The sequence below is a fragment of the Trichechus manatus genome, unplaced genomic scaffold (genome assembly GCF_000243295.1).
Source record: "Trichechus manatus latirostris isolate Lorelei unplaced genomic scaffold, TriManLat1.0 scaffold00069, whole genome shotgun sequence".
NCBI lineage: Eukaryota > Metazoa > Chordata > Mammalia > Sirenia > Trichechidae > Trichechus > Trichechus manatus.
The window spans coordinates 13,581,505-13,596,780 of NW_004444005.1; the positions used below are offsets into that span (position 1 = coordinate 13,581,505).

At 63.9% G+C, this 15,276-nt stretch overlaps 2 protein-coding genes across 2 annotated transcripts in view; one reads left to right on the forward strand and one right to left on the reverse strand.

The window, feature by feature from the left end:
* The first annotated feature begins 65 nt into the window (after positions 1-65).
* On the forward strand, positions 66-7,486 carry SELENOO (selenoprotein O). The gene is made up of 9 exons (XM_012556585.2): positions 66-198; positions 3,439-3,642; positions 4,500-4,680; positions 5,099-5,229; positions 5,548-5,828; positions 6,063-6,213; positions 6,822-7,007; positions 7,090-7,246; positions 7,340-7,486. The coding sequence occupies exons 1-9, from the start codon at positions 116-118 to the stop codon at positions 7,484-7,486; spliced, it is 1,521 nt and encodes a 506-aa protein (XP_012412039.1). The 5' UTR covers positions 66-115.
* Positions 7,487-7,808: 322 nt separating this feature from the next.
* The window catches only part of TUBGCP6 (tubulin gamma complex component 6), a 20,328-nt gene continuing 12,860 nt past the window's right edge, over positions 7,809-15,276 (reverse strand). The window contains exons 15-26 of the mRNA XM_004380076.2: positions 13,550-13,688; positions 13,170-13,268; positions 10,765-12,295; positions 10,526-10,584; positions 10,278-10,398; positions 9,451-9,619; positions 9,237-9,378; positions 8,887-9,081; positions 8,676-8,808; positions 8,377-8,590; positions 8,044-8,243; positions 7,809-7,952 (exon numbers count right to left, since the gene is read on the reverse strand). Of these exons, the coding sequence (XP_004380133.1) occupies positions 7,861-7,952; positions 8,044-8,243; positions 8,377-8,590; positions 8,676-8,808; positions 8,887-9,081; positions 9,237-9,378; positions 9,451-9,619; positions 10,278-10,398; positions 10,526-10,584; positions 10,765-12,295; positions 13,170-13,268; positions 13,550-13,688 (3,094 nt within the window). The 3' untranslated portion in view covers positions 7,809-7,860. The remainder of the gene's footprint in view (positions 7,953-8,043; positions 8,244-8,376; positions 8,591-8,675; positions 8,809-8,886; positions 9,082-9,236; positions 9,379-9,450; positions 9,620-10,277; positions 10,399-10,525; positions 10,585-10,764; positions 12,296-13,169; positions 13,269-13,549; positions 13,689-15,276) is intronic.

Here is a 15,276-nt window from a genome sequence, read left to right on the forward strand (position 1 = left end):
GGCCGCGCTCTTCTTCAGCGGCAACGCGCTGCTGCCCGGCGCCGAGCCGGCCGCGCACTGCTACTGCGGCCACCAGTTCGGCCAGTTCGCCGGGCAGCTGGGCGACGGCGCCGCCATGTACCTGGGCGAGGTGTGCCCGGCGGCCGGCGAGCGCTGGGAGCTGCAGCTCAAGGGGGCCGGCCTCACGCCCTTCTCCAGGTGCGCCCGCGGACCAGGACCTGGGGGCCGCCCCTCGAGGCTCCCGCCTCCGTGTGGGAGGACTGGGGGGGCCCGGGGACCGCCCCTCGAGGCGCCCGCCTCCGGGTGGGAGGACTGGCGGGGCCCGGGGACCGCCCCTTGCGGCGCCGGCCCGCGGCCTTCTCCCGGTGGGATGGAGGGGAGCGTGCACACCGTCGCAGCGCTTTCCTCCCCAGTTAAGGCGCAGACAGAGGCGAGATGTAACTCCAGAAGAGTTTTGTCTAGGCGCTAGAACGTGGCAGGTGGCAGCTTCAACATCTCGTGTAAAGGCAGCAAAACACAACCGAGGTCGATGTCGCCAGGGCAAGGGGGCAGGAGGTCAGGGCCTGGAGGTGTGATTGGCACTGGGTCCTCCACCCACACTGAGTGTGCCAGGGAACTGTGCCCAGCCTCTGCGCTTCGTGTCCTCCTGGCCCCTCTGCAAGGGCTGTGATCCACATTGAGCCCTGAGGAAGGAAGAAAGGTCCTGAGGCCCCTGGCCTGCAGGCCTGGAAGGGGATCTCTGCCCGCAGTGAGAGTGGCCTGGATGCTCTGGCATTCGGTCCGCCAGAGGGTCTGATTCCACCTGTTGGAGCATAGCGTCGGCAGCTGCCCAGAAGATTCTCCTAAACATTTCAGGGAGTTTGAAATCAGCCTGCTGGTTCAGTGTGTAAGCGACACTGCTTACCCGTGCTGGCCGTGGGTTCAGGATAGGAGTGCACCCAGCCTCGGAGTAGGGGCCCCAGGGCTGGTGACCTCACAGGAAGCATAAAGCGTCCTCTAAGCGCTGGCACTCAACCTGCCTGCAGTGAGGTGGGCATGGTGTTGACTCCTGTTTGGGGATGTGCTGGTGGCCCGGAGCTGGGCCTGGGCCTGGGTCCAGATGTGGGCAGCCTGACCTGGGGCCACACGCTGTCCTGGGTCAGACAGTTCCTGGGTCCGTTCTGTTCGTCTCCACGGGATGGTTCACACAGCCACACTCTGATGGTTGAACAGCCAAAAAATATACCTAAGTTGGAATTTTAGGATCAAAGAAACCCTAAGTCCCCGTCTCTGGCCGCTCCCTCAGCTCACCCTCATCTCTCACCGGACGCCTTCTTATAATCATGCCGTCCTGTCCCCCTCCTCCCCGCAAGCCAGCTCCGTCTCCTGAGATTCCTGCCCCACCACCCACTCCCTCTCCCAAGCAAGGGCCTCAGAAGAACTGGTTGTCCTCATGCCCCAGTCTCGGGAGCTCCCTGAGCCCAGCCTTCCCTGGAAACCCTCAGCCCGCCTGCTCAGTCCCTCACTCCTGGCTGCCAGCACGGCCTCCAGGAGCTGTGCTGAGAGTTGGCGGTTCCTTGGAATGAGATGTAAGCACTTCTCAACCTGGAGCGTGCTGCTTCCTAAGCATTTTCACATAGGTTCAATTTGAGGATAATTTCAGCTGCTTTTTGCGGGTTATAAAGACAAACTTGTGAGAGTGATCCACAACCAAAATTAAGCCTGTGTTCCCAGACCTGAGATCTAGGAGACTTTCCCTTAAAAAGGGCTCACCTGCCCTTCTCCAGGCCGAACGTGCGTCCTGGGGTGTGAGCTTCTTGCTCAGGGCCCCCAGCGGGCCTCATGCCTTCTCAGGTCACTGTGCCCCCGAGGCCCCACCCTCTGTTTACACGGGGCCCCCATGCACACCTGCCACCCGTACACACCCCAGCCTCCAAGAGTCTGACTTGGAGAGAAACGTCAGCAGCGTTTCCAAGTCTCTTAACCATCTGCCAGGGGTGGTAGGTTCTGTCTGTTGTCCTTCCACCGCAGTGGCTGGAGACGAGATGAGTGTCCAACAAGGCTGTGAGGCGGGGGCCCTGGCCCTGCTCTGTAATCTCCGGGTTCCGGTTCGGTTCTGGCGTCTGTTCTGGGTGAGGGCTCTGTTCTCAGGATCAGTTTGACCAGATTCCAGATTAGCTGGGTCAGCTGTGCTGGCTCCCTCAGTGGCGGTGTGAAGCCGAGCCGGCTCAGGTGGCGTTCCCACAGCTGAGCAGGGAGGGCAAGCCTTGCAGAGTGGTCAGCTGGCCTCGCAGGCCCTGCGAGAAGGGAGCAGGAGGAGCTCATGTGTCCCCCTGGACGCGCTGGCCTGCGGAGGGCAACATCCCAGCACAGCCCCTGTAGTGACCGCACAGAGCCCCTGCAGCCACCCCGGGATGACCGCCATCAGCTGGTCTGCCCCCTCCCCCTGCGGCAGGTGTGCCTGGGGCCCTGGCTTCACCTGGGCCCTTCCCACAGCCGAGGAGGCCGGGCTGAGGTGGACTCCACGTACGTTCTTGTCCCATGTATTTGTTACGAGAGAACCTTCTAGACGGCTGCAGGTGCCTCCCTGCCTGGGTGTGCGCTGTGACACCGCCACCCTCACAGACCAGCCTTGCCCTGCGCTTCACGCTGCCTGGGCCTCAAAGGCCAGGCTGTCCCCCAGCTCGTGGGCTCCAACTCATGGCGCGCTCTGTCTGCTTGGATTCCAGTGGGGCCCCTAGGGACCCTGTGTCCAGCCTCTCGGTTTAGGGGGAGGTTCTCCTGGGCCGGCACTGCTGCTTCTTGCTCAGCTGTCTCCTCTCCTCACGCTCTGCTCTTTTTAATTTACAAAAGCAAGAGACTCCGTGTTAGAGCTACAGCCGTTCACACGTGTCCAGAGTGAACTGAAACCCCTGCCTCCCGTTGGACTGTACTCCAGAGAAGCCGTGTCCATGTGTCTGTCACGTCCACACGTCTGCCGTGTCCGCGTGTCTGCGTGTCCTCCATGTCTGTGTCTACCATGCGTGTCTGCTGTGTCCACATGTCTGCCGTGTCCACGTCAGCTGTGTTCCCGTGTCTGCCATGTCTGCGTGTCCTGGGCCCCGGCTTGTGCTGCAGACATGCGCTGCGGCCCTTGGAGCTCTGGGAGCGCTCGTCCACGTGTTCTCAGCCTTCTTCCTGCACATGGGCGTCCCCTGTGCCTTCTGAGGAGGTGGGCTGGGCTTGTGCACATGGCTGCGGGTCTGAAGCGACCCGGTGCAGACGTCAGCCCGGGCTCTATGCTAGCCCCCACCCCGGCCTCTGGTGTTGGGTGCTCAGCAGGGGACGAGCTCGAGTCACGTGCATCTGGTGCTCTGGTGGCTGCGTGACGTTCACCATCCGTCCACCGCTGGGGTGTGGAGGGTGCATCACGGCGGTGCCCAGCCGCAGCCTGACAGGCACTCCCCCGTCTGGTTTCAGGCAGGCCGACGGCCGCAAGGTCCTGCGCTCCAGCATCCGTGAGTTCCTGTGCAGTGAGGCCATGTTCCACCTGGGGGTCCCCACCACACGGGCCGGGGCCTGCGTCACATCCGCCTCCACGGTCGTGAGGGATGTGTTCTATGATGGTAATCCAAAGCGTGAAAAGTGCACAGTTGTGTTGCGCGTAGCTCCCACTTTTATAAGGTAACACGGGGTTCCTCAGGCGGCGCGCTTGCTTCATTGCATCGTCGGCAACGTGCGTTTGGGCAGCTGGGGCGCACGCTAGCCGCAGATGCAGATGGCATGCATGCTTGAGACCACAGCTCGGGTTTCATCCACGCCCGGCCACCCGGCCGCCCGGCCACAGGTGCTCCTGGGAGCCACGCCTGTCCCCGAGCAGCCTGTCACTGACCCATCTGTACCACTGAGACGGAGTCAGTGTGAGACGCCAGGAGGGCAGGCAGAGCGCCAGCCACGTGAGACGCGTGCCTGCCGCCTCTGGGCACCGCGGCCCACAGCACAGGGTCACCAGCCTACCTCCTGCGGACTGGGCTGGCAGCTCCTCTCCTCCAGGGTGGCCAGGGGGCCCCAGGCAAGACTCTAGCCCATCCTAGGAGACCCTCATGGCTCCAAGGCCGGTGGCATCTCCGCATGGCGCCATTAACACTCTGAGCAGATTATTGTCTGTGAGGGGCTGTCCTGTGCACTCCTGGCAGCTGAGCAGCACCCCTGCCCCCACCTACTCGGTGCCAGTAGCATCCCCCGCCCCCAAGTTGAGAACCACTGCTGATGCCTCAAAGACTTGGTGCTTTTCCTGAACTGGCCCTGGTCGCCACCCTGTCAAAGGATGCTGGTCACTAGGCGCCTCCCGCAAGCTGCCTTCCCTTCCCCACAGGGCAGGTGATGGGGGGCAGGTCTTGTCTGTAAATATGTCTTCTGCAGACGAGTTACGTCATTGCTGTTCTTTCTCGTCTTCTGTTGGGGGTTGTGGGCTCTGGTAGCTGGGACTCTGGATAGAGCTGGACCACGTCTTCATGTCGAAACTTGGGTCTCCCCTCCAGGTTTGGGTCTTTTGAGATTTTTAAGCCCGCAGACGCGCTCACGGGGCGTGAGGGCCCCAGCGTCGGGAGGAATGACATCCGCATCCAGATGCTCGACTATGTGATCGGCTCCTTCTACCCCGAGATCCAGGCAGCTCACGCTGACGACCACCTGAGGAGGAACACCGCCTTCTTCCGGGAGGTGGGTGGGCACAGCCCTGCCCCTGCCTCTCCCACTGGTGCACAGCAGGGCAGATGCTATCCCAGGTCCCCCCCTACCCCCGCCGTGCGTGCATCGACAGGGCGGCTGACCATCTGGGAAGATGCAATGGGTGGGAGCCAGGGCTGGCAGGCTGGGGCCTCACGTGGTCCTGCCCTAGCACCCTGCCACGCAGGCTGGACAGGGGAAAGAAGCTGGCAGCCCAACGTGGGTCAGAAATACTTTTTCTTTCTAAGGTATCCTTGAAAGTTCTCCCCGGTTGAGTGTTGGTTGAGAGCGTGGATGTCTCAGGCCATGCAGCCACTCCCGGGGGGGAGGTGGCAGAAGGCTGGGCTTACGAGGGCCTGGGGCGGGAGGCAGGGGGAGCGGCCAGCCAGGGACACGGCACCGTCCTGCCCAGGTGGCACGGCGCACAGCCCGGCTGGTGGCCGAGTGGCAGTGTGTGGGCTTCTGCCACGGTGTGCTCAACACTGACAACATGAGCATCGTGGGACTCACCATAGACTACGGGCCCTTCGGCTTCCTGGACAGGTCAGTGCTTCCTGGGGGGCGCTGTGGGGGTCTGCTGCTTGCCGGGGAGCTGCCCACCTGGGGCCTCCGCCCTGGGAGGGACCACAGTGCTGCGGAGAGGGACTGGGGAAGGGGTGCGGGGTGTCGCTGCCGCCTGTGTGTGACACCTCAGCCAGTCTGCGTCCTCGATGGGGGCTGGTCCCTCAGCTGCCGTGTGGAGGGTGGACTGAAGGGGCCAGGGTGGGCAGGTGGGTGAGCCAGGAGGGGCTGGGGGGGTGGGGAGGGGGGGGGAGGGGTGGCGCAGGGAGAGGCCTGGCTGCAGCTTTGGGCCCGTCACAGGTACGACCCCGACCATGTGTGCAACGCCTCAGACAGCGGGGGGCGCTATGCGTACGGCAGGCAGCCTGAGGTGTGCAAGTGGAATCTGCAGAAGCTGGCAGAGGCGCTGGCGCCCGAGCTGCCCCTGGAGGTGGGCACGGCCGTGCTGGCCGAGGAGTTTGACGCCGAGTTCCAGCGGCATTACCTGCAGAAGATGCGCCGGAAGCTGGGCCTCGTGGGGACGGAGCTGGAGGAGGACCCAGCGCTGGTGGCCCAGCTCCTGGAGACCATGCACCTGACCGGTGAGCCCGACGTGGTGGGCCAGCACGCCCACCTGAGCACCCTGAAGCTGGCCACGGGACGGGCCGGTGCCGACTGTGGTGCCTCTGCGGACGCGGGGGGCAGGCTGGAGGCTGTGAGGCGCCAAGTGGCTCAGCCAGGCTGGGAGGGGCGGGGTGTCTGGCTGGCTGGGGACAGTCGTCTGTCCCTCTGGCTCTGGCCAGGACTGTCTGCCCTGCTGACGGGCTGCTCCACAGGGGCCGACTTCACCAACACCTTCCGCCTGCTGAGCGACTTTGTGGCGGGGCCCCCGTCTCCGGAGCAGGCGGCCGTCCTGGACCAGCTCCTGGAGCAGTGTGCGTCCTTGGAGGAGCTGAAGCATGCACTGCAGCCCCAGATGGATCCCCGGTAGGATGCACGTTATACTTTATTAGGATGTTTCCAGAAAGGGAGGAACGTTTTCAAAGGGAGCTTTTAGAGTGGGAATGTTTGTTAGGAGATGATAGATATGAGAGTGTAGCTGGTGTTCTGGGCAGTGTCGGGTGGGGGGCACCTGGCGGGTTGATCAGGTCCTGTGTCTGCGGATGGTGGTCTCTGGGCCCTTGAGTAGTGACTGTGTTTCCCGTCCTGGCTAGAGCCCTCCCCCCAGATGGGAAAACAGGGTGCTGCAGAGCTCAAGAATGGGTGGGGATGGTGCTCCTGCTTGTGGTCTTCAGTAAAAACCCGCAGGCAGTGGCCAGAAGACAGAAGGGTTTATTGGAGGAGCACAGGGAGGTGAGCGCGAGGGTGGGCCGGGGCTTGGGCCAGGAGGGGGTCCAGGCCGTGGCTCCTGCAGCAGCAACCTTCGTACTGGCATTGCTCAGAATTCCCCCGGAGGATGTCGGTATTCCACTAGGACGCCACGGTGTTACATCCTTGGCTTTTCCAGGGCCCAGGTGACCCTGCACCACCTTCCACACACTGGGGCTCTGCTGCTCCAAGGTGAGAGGGACCCTGCTCCTGCCCCATCCCTGCAGGCAGCTCTCGCTGATGCTGATGCTGGCACAGTCGAACCCGCAGCTGCTGGCGCTCGTGGGCAGTCGGGCCAGTGTGGCGCGCGAGCTGGAGCGCATAGAGCAGCGCTCACAGCTGGAGCAGCTGAGCTCGGCCGAGCTGCAGGCCAGGAACCGCACCCTCTGGACTCAGTGGCTCCAGGAGTACAGGTGAGACCACACCTGCCTTGGGCGCCTGGGAGGGGCACAGGCGAGGGCGCCAGCTGCACCTAACAAGCCTGCCGTGGTCCAGTGCACGCCTGGCGAAGGACGCAGAAGGTGCTGGGGACACCGAGGCCTGGCGGGCAGAGCACGTGCGGGTCATGCAGGCCACCAACCCTAAGTATGTGCTGCGGAACTACATCGCCCAGACTGCCATCGAGGCCGCGGAGAATGGGGACTTCTCAGAGGCGAGTGGGGCGTGGCCCACCCAGTTCCGGTGGGGGGCGGGGGGATGTGCTTGGCCTGGGCCATGGGCAGCCCTCACTCCTGCTGCCCTGCAGGTCCGGCGGGTGCTGAAGCTGCTGGAGGCCCCTTACGGCCGGGAGGAGGAGCCTGCGGGAGCCGGGGAGGCCGCAGACGCAGTCGGCCCGCGACGCTCCTACAGCAGCAGGCCCCCGCCCTGGGCAGCTGAACTGTGCGTGACATGATCCTCCTAATACCTCGGGCACAGCCCGAGCCCCTGGCACCTGTGCTGCCGTGTCCCGAGACGCTGTCTCTCCATGGCGGCAGAGACGTCCAGTCAGGCCTGACCCGTCTCTGTCTGATGCCGACTTCACAGCATGCCCAGCTGACATGCTCCTTGGGGATGGATGGACAGCCCCAGGGGGAACGTGGAAGCTCCCACCTCACTCCTGTACAAGTGAGCAGCGCCACACTGGCTTCTGGTGGACAAGCTGGCCTGGTCACAGGGGCAGGAACAAGCCCCTGCAAACAAGCCCAGCCCCCAGGCCCAATAAACCTGCAGCTTCCTCAGGGTTTCTGGGTGGTCTCTGCCTCCCGCGCAGCGAGCACGAGCCGGCTGTCAGGCGTTCTGGTAGTAGTTGTTGAAGTTGATGCGCAGCAAGAAGTCCTCCAGGTGGGGCTGGTAGCCGCGGTTCACCAGCTTTGTCACCACTGTGGGGCTGGGTGGTCAGTGGGCGCGGCCAAGCATGGGGAACAGACACACCCCCCCGCAGTGGGGCCTATGCGGGTGCCAGGGCCTCACCTTTGAAGAGGAAGTGGGAGTAGTACTTGAAGGTGTTGTAAGACTGCTGCATGAGGGCAAAGTTGGGGTGCTCAGCACCCCGGGGGCGGGCAGCGGGGCCCCAGGCCTGGGAGATGAGCTGGCTGCGGAACTTGAGGACCAGGCTGAAGATGCTGTGGATGACGTTCATGACAGGTGCAGCCTTCTCTGTCAGCAGGCCCCTGTGGGAGGGGTTGGCACTCGCAGGCCGGCTAGGGGTGCCCTTGCCCCCACCTGCACTCTGTGGCCTGGCCCTGCTGCCCGTCATAGGCCTGGGGGGTGTCCCAGGGTGTCCCAGAGTGCCCACGGCCTCACCGGAAGACAGCTTTGTTGAGATACTCAGCATGGGCCCGCTGGACCTCCTCCAGGGTGCTCACGGTGGCCAGCTTGTTCCTGAACTCACACCATGTGACATGCAAGATCTGGTTGGCGATATAGCCCTGGATGACCTTCACGAAGTGCTGCATTTCGTGCTTGAACAGCTGCAGCTGGCGGAACTGCACCGAGCCTGCCGCCTGGCTCACCAGTGCTGGGGGGGATGGTGGGGTGAGCGAGCGATGGGAGGAAGCAGGGTGAGTGGAAAGGGGACCCAAGTCAGGGACCGGGGGGCCCACCTGTGCGCTTGAAGTGGCTGTAGACGTCCTTCAGTGTCCACGTCATGAGCTTCAGCTGCAGCAGGAAGGAGAAGATGCGGCCATACCTGTTCAGGCAGCTCTCAGTGATGACTATGTTGAGGGGCCAGTCGACCTGCAGGGGCAGTGGCTCAGCCCCGCCGCCTCGCCACCCGCCGCCCCCCGCCCCAGCTGCAGCAGGCCGAGCGCTGACCTTGTACCTGAGCTCCAGACAGCTCAGCACATCGGGGGTGTTGGGGCTGAACACCTCAGGCAGGAACTTGAGGGCAAAGGAGAGGTTGGCGGCGAGGGGGCTGTCCCCGTGGAGGCTGTACTGCAGGGCCTTGCTCAGCACAGAGCCCAGGGCCAGCGGGCTGAGGAGTTCCCCGGGCGTCTGCCCCGACCCCAGCTGCAGAGACAGCGGCATCCAGAATGGCCCCAAACATGCCACTCGGGGCTGCACCTGTGCCCCAGGCCCTGCGTCCCAGGCTCCCCAGGCCTGGCTCCGGGCTGCTCCCTGTGCCCCTGACCTCGCCTCCAGACCCAGCAGCACGAGGGCGTCACCTTCTCAAAGAGCAGGTCACTGAGAGACTGGGCGAACTCGCCATCCTCCATCAGCACGAAGTGCCGCAGGGCCTCCAGGTGCGTCTCCAGGTGGAGCTCCACGAAGAAGTAGTCCACAGCAGCCTTGTTCACCAGGGAGACACTGTGGGGGGCAGGGGGCGGCTGCAGTCAGATGTGGACTGTGGACGGCAGGGGACGGGGCAGGGGCACTCACTGGGCAGCCAACGGGGCGGAGATGGAGTGCTTAAGGAGGACGGGCAGGGTCAGCAGCTCGCTCAGCTGCACTGCAGTCTCATCTGTGCCAGGCTGGGTCTGAGGGTCCGCGGGGAAGGAGGAGGAGCGAGGCAGCACATGGGGCAGGAGGTGGGCGGCCGGAGGCTCTGCTGCAAGAACAGATAGTGCTGGCCCTCGGGGGACACCCCAGCCCCCCTAGGGACACCTGGGTCTTCGGGGGATGCCTAGGCCTCACTAGGGACACCTGGGCCCTCTGAGGACACACCAGCCCCTCTGGGGACACCTGGGCCCTCTGAGGACACCCCAGCCCCCCTAGGGACACCTGGGCCCTCAGGGGACACCCCAGCCCCTCTGGGGACACCTGGGTCCTCGGGGGACGCCTAGGCCTCACTAGGGACACCTGAGCCCTCTGGGGACACACCAGCCCCCCTAGGGACACCTAGGCCTCTCTGGGGACACCTGGGTCCTCAGGGGACACCTAGGCCTCTCTAGGGACACCTGGGCCCTCAGGGGACACACCAGCCCCTCTGGGGACACCTGGGTCCTCAGGGGACACCTAGGCCTCTCAAGGGACACCTGGGTCCTCGGGGGACGCCTAGGCCTCTCAAGGGACACCTGGGCCCTCGGGGGACACCTAGGCCTCTCTAGGGACACCTGGGCCCTCTGGGGACACGCCAGCCCCCCTAGGGACCCCTAGGCCTCTCTGGGGGCACCTGGGTCCTCGGGGGACGCCTAGGCCTCACTAGGGACACCTGGGCCCTCGGGGGACACCCCAGCCCCCCCGCGCAGCCCAGCAGGTCCACTCACACATGGCCTGGTAGCTGTCGGGGTACTGTTCCAGGCGGTACCGTGCTGCCAGGCTCTCCAGGTAGGCCCCTTCCTCCCTGCCCTCACCAGGTCCTGGGCTACCCTGGGCAGCCTCACCTGCCTAAAGGGAAGCCAACCTGAGACCACCACCCACCACGCAGCCACACGACCCATCACACCCACTGACCCGAGGCTAGGTGGGGAGCCAGCCCAGCGTGTTCCCCACCCACAGCTGCACCTGCCCTCACCTGTGGACTTGAGGGCCGACCTGGAGAGGGGGCGCTGCTATTGCCACTGCTCCTGGGGCCTGATCAGGCACAATAGGGCAGGGAGGGGGCATCAGGGCCATACACCTGCTCAGCCAGGCTGGCAGATGTGGGCCAAGAGGCAGCTTCACTTGCCCTCCTCCCACTCTGCCCGCCCGGGGCCGGCAGACCCCACAAGGGACATGGCCTCAGCCTGTGACCACCCCTCTGACCTGGCTCACCCTCAGAACCCTGCTCCTCGGGGGCGCCGGGCCTGGTCGCAGCACAGGGCTCAGCCCGGAGGCCACCCTCCTCTGCACGGCCCGAGGTGGCCACCGGAGCTAGGGAGGGGTCCAAGGGCCCTGGTGTTGTCTCTGCAGGCGGATGTGGCTCACGTTCCGAGGAGGGGCTCTGTGCTCCCAGGTCTGACTGGACCATGTGGCCAGAAGGGCTCAGGTGGGGCCCGGACATCTCAGGCTCTGCTTCCTCCAAGAGCACACCCAGCATCGTGTGGGGCTGGGAGGTGTGGACACTCCCCTGTGGGCGGGACGGGGCTGCGTCCAAGACATTCTCCCCAAACTTGATGCTGGCATCAGACACGTGGCCATGGATGCTCCACCGTGGCCGGGAGGGGACCACGTCTGAGACATTCTCCCCAACCAAGATGTTGGCATCAGACACGTGGCCATGGATGCTCCACCGTGGCCGGGAGGGGGCTACATCCGAGACGTTCTCCCCAACCCTGATGTTGGCATCAGACACGTGACCGTGAACACTCCACCGTGGCCGGGAGGGGGCTACATCCGAGACGTTCTCCCCAACCCTGATGTTGGCATCAGACACGTGGCCGTGAACACTCCACCGTGGCCGGGAGGGGGCCGCGTTCGAGGCGTTCTCCCCAATCCGGACACTGGCATCAGACACATGGCTGTGGATGCTCCATCGTGGCCGGGAGGGAGCCGCGTTCGAGACATTCTCCCCAATCCTGACACTGGCATCAGACACATGGCCGTGGATACTCCACCGTGGCCGGGAGGGAGCTACATCTGAGACATTCTCCCCAATCTTGATGTTAGCATCCGACACGTGGCTGTGGATGCTCCACCGTGGCCGGGAGGGAGCTGTTTCAGAAGCATGACCCACTGAGGGAACACTGCCTTCAGACACGTGCCTAAGAAGCTGATCCTGGGGCCCGGTGCTCCCCTCATTGGCAGGCCCAGGCCTGGGTGAGGATGGGTGAGGCAGAGCCGCCGGCACTTCAGGGACCCAGGCATCCAGCTTCGTGTGCCATTGCAGCTGTGGCCCCTCGCTGCCTGAGTCACCCTCTGCAGCTTGGAGGGATTCCAGACGGGCCAAGGCAGCCACAGCCGGCCTCAGGATGGTACTAAAATCGTACTCTTGCACCTGGGGGGGCTGTGTGCCGGCTGCTGCGGGCACCTCCTCTGGAGTCAGGGAAGGCAGGTCTGAGCTGACGGTCCACAGAGCCTGCTCCAGCAGAGGGGCCTCCCCTGGGAAAGGGGCCTCCCCTAAAACATGGGCTTCCCCCAAGAGAGGAGCCCCCCCTGGAACACAGGCTACACTGGGCTCTGCAGGCTGCTCCACCCCCAGGCCTGTGGGCAGGAAGTCCTGCATGCTGAGGTCAGCAGAGAGAGGTTCAGCCCCCACTGCAGGAGACCCCCGGGGCCAGGGTGTTGGGACAACCCCATGCTCTTCTGCAGGTGAGGGATCACGGCCTTGGCCTCCACCTGGGGGCTCCACATCTGGGGACGGGGCCTGGAACACAAGTACACACAGGACAGGGTCTTGTCTCACCTTCTCCACCCGGTTATCTAACCCCCACCCTCAGGTGACAAGCTCTGAGGGACAGCAGGTAACCCCTACCCCCAGGTGACGAGCTCTGAGGGACAGCAGGTAACCCCACCGCCAGGTGACAAGCTCTGAGGGACAGCAGGTAACCCCCACCACCAGGTGACGAGCTCTGAGGCACAGCAGGTAACCCCCACCACCAGGTGACGAGCTCTGTGGGACTGCAGGTAACCCCCACCCCCAGGTGACGAGCTCTGAGGGACAGCAGGTAACCCCCACCCCCAGGTGATAAGCTCTGTGGGACTGCAGGTAACCCCCACCCCCAGGTGACGAGCTCTGAGGGACAGCAGGTAACCCCCACCCCCAGGTGATGAGCTCTGTGGGACAGCAGGTAACCCCCACCCCCAGGTGACGAGCTCTGAGGGACAGCAGGTAACCCCCACCCCCAGGTGACGAGCTGAGGCACAGCAGGTAACCCCCACCCCCAGGTGACGAGCTCTGAGGGACAGCAGGTAACCCCCACCCCCAGGTGACGAGCTCTGTGGGACAGCAGGTAACCCCCACCCCCAGGTGACGAGCTCTGAGGCACAGCAAGTAACCCCCACCACCAGGTGACGAGCTCTGTGGGACTGCAGGTAACCCCCACCCCCAGGTGACGAGCTCTGTGGGACAGCAGGTAACCCCCACCCCCAGGTGACGAGCTCTGTGGGACAGCAGGCCCGGCACTTGCCCACACCCCTGGGGTGGTGCATGCCTGGTGGCTGCCAAACATCAGGCACCTTGGAGACAAGGAGGCCCAGGCCCCTAGACCCATCAGGAGCCTCTCCCGCCAACCCCTCACCTGAGGAAGGGCCACCCCTGTCCCAAGCAAGTGCTCAGCACACGGGAGCTCATCCAGCACCTGCGAGCACATCCCCTCAGACATGGCCTTCAGCAGCTCCTGGAATCAAAGCCAGCAGGCCGGGAGATAGTGCCCATGGGGGAGCCCACACAGGCAGAACTGGGGCCCACCCCACCCATCCTCGCCCTCCTCAGCACTGGCCTCAGATGCCGCAGGAATCAACATGGAGCCCGAGCACCCGGCAAGCGCTCGGCAAGCACAGCACACCTACCCTCTTCATCCGCCCAGCACGGCAGCCACAAGGTATTTCTGAGAAGCCGAGGTAACTGCCACCCACGCCCAGGGCCCACTGCAGTCAGCGCCGCCAGCCGGGCGGGTACCTGCAGGCGGGTCTGATCCGCCAGGAGGAAGCGGCGCCGCGCCTCACCCAGCCTGCGCCTCTGTAGCCTCCACAGAGCCTTCTGCTCCCGGCGCGCCGCCTCCGCCGACAGCCGGCTGTAGTGCTCGACCAGCGCCTGCCTGGGCCCGAGAACACAGTCACTCGTCATCCCACTGGCCTCGCCACGCTGGGGCCACGGCCATGCTGGGGGGCTCACCACGCTGGGGGGCTCGCCATGCTGGGGACTTGCCACGCTCAGAGCTCGCCACACTCGGGCCTGGCCACTCTGGGGCCTGGCCACACACTCGGGGCTCACCACACTTCGGCTTCGCCACGCTCGGGGCTCACCACGCTGGGGGCCTCACCATGCTGGGGGCCTTGCCACTCTCGGGCCTGGCCGTGCTTGGGGCTCGCCACACTCGGGGCTCACCATGCTGGGGGCCTCACCACGCTTGGGGCTCACACCACCACCTCCGCCCGCTGCAGCAGACGCCTGAGACCCATGCCCAGCAGGAGCCTCCCTGATGGCCAGCCTGCAGGCCCTCTGCCGGCAAGAAGAGGCCTGGTGGCAGAAGCAGGCACCGACCTACACCAGAATGAGTCGGCCATACCCTGGGCCAGGAGGGTCGTGGGGGTTGAGCGCGCGCAGGCCCTCCGGGAAGCGGGGCCTCTTCCTGTCTACAGGTGGGGAACACACAGGCGTGCAAGGAGCACCGCGAGCGGAACCCTTTCACTTGCTTCATTCAAAGCTAGCCTGGCACACTACCCCCGTTACTCAGACTCCTTTGCCAGCAGGAAACCGGCTTCACACCTGGGCTCTGTGAAGCCACCTGGGCCACAAAGGCCAGTTAGTGCTCCTCTCCGCGCTCTCTCCACAGCACGCAAGTGGGGGCTCACATCTATCCACACACCAACACCCAACAGCCTCCAGTGCTGCTCTGAGCCTCCCAGTGAGCAGCCAGTGCCTGCCCTCATGATGGGCTCACGTCCAAACGCTGAACCTAGAACGAGGCTCGAGGAAGTCGGCAGGGGAGCCCTGAGCCGGCCCCTCCCCTGCCACCACAAGTGAACTCCAAAGAGCAATAGGACCAGCCATTGGGGAACTCTGGAACCTAATCTGACACAAAGCAACCAGGGAGGTGCTTCACAGAAGGACAGGCTGCTGATCTTTCCTGGCAAGCCACACACCCCAACCAGTACATCTCATTCCTCAGCCCTGCCACAGTGGTGGGGATGGCCACCGCTGGGCGGGCAGTGGGGCTTTGTTCTGAGGATTTAGGTTGTACACTTGGGTTGGTCTGGACACCTGCCGCAGTCTCAGCCCCCCTACAGCAGGGCCCTCTTGTGGTGGCAGCTTAAAGAGCCAGCGTGGGCTTTGTTTGTGAAATCTGTCAGGACACTGGCTGACTGCAGAGATAATGGAACAGAACCTTCAGTCACCACACACAGGTAGAACACATACTCTGAAAACACTTTGGAAAAAATCATTAAAAAAAGGTGACTGCAGCCTTCATTAAGTAACAGCAGCAACCCCTGAGGAGTGGGAGAATCAGCTTTCCAAAGCTACCACATTATAATACCCAGAATGTCCAGTTCTCAAAAAAAATTACAAAGCCTATAGGGAACCCAAGATTGAGTAAGGATATTGTTGATGTGTTGTGAAATTGTTAACCATTGTCATAGGGCAACATGTGTAGTAACTGTTAAATGAGAAACTATTTTGTTCTG

Coding starts and splice junctions, on each gene's coding strand:
- SELENOO (XM_012556585.2), top strand. CDS start 116: ATGTACCTGGGCGAGGTGTGCCCGGCGGCCGGCGAGCGCTGGGAGCTG. Junction 199..3,438: donor GGCCTCACGCCCTTCTCCAG/GTGCGCCCGCGG, acceptor GTCTGGTTTCAG/GCAGGCCGACGGCCGCAAGG. Junction 5,230..5,547: donor CCCTTCGGCTTCCTGGACAG/GTCAGTGCTTCC, acceptor GGCCCGTCACAG/GTACGACCCCGACCATGTGT.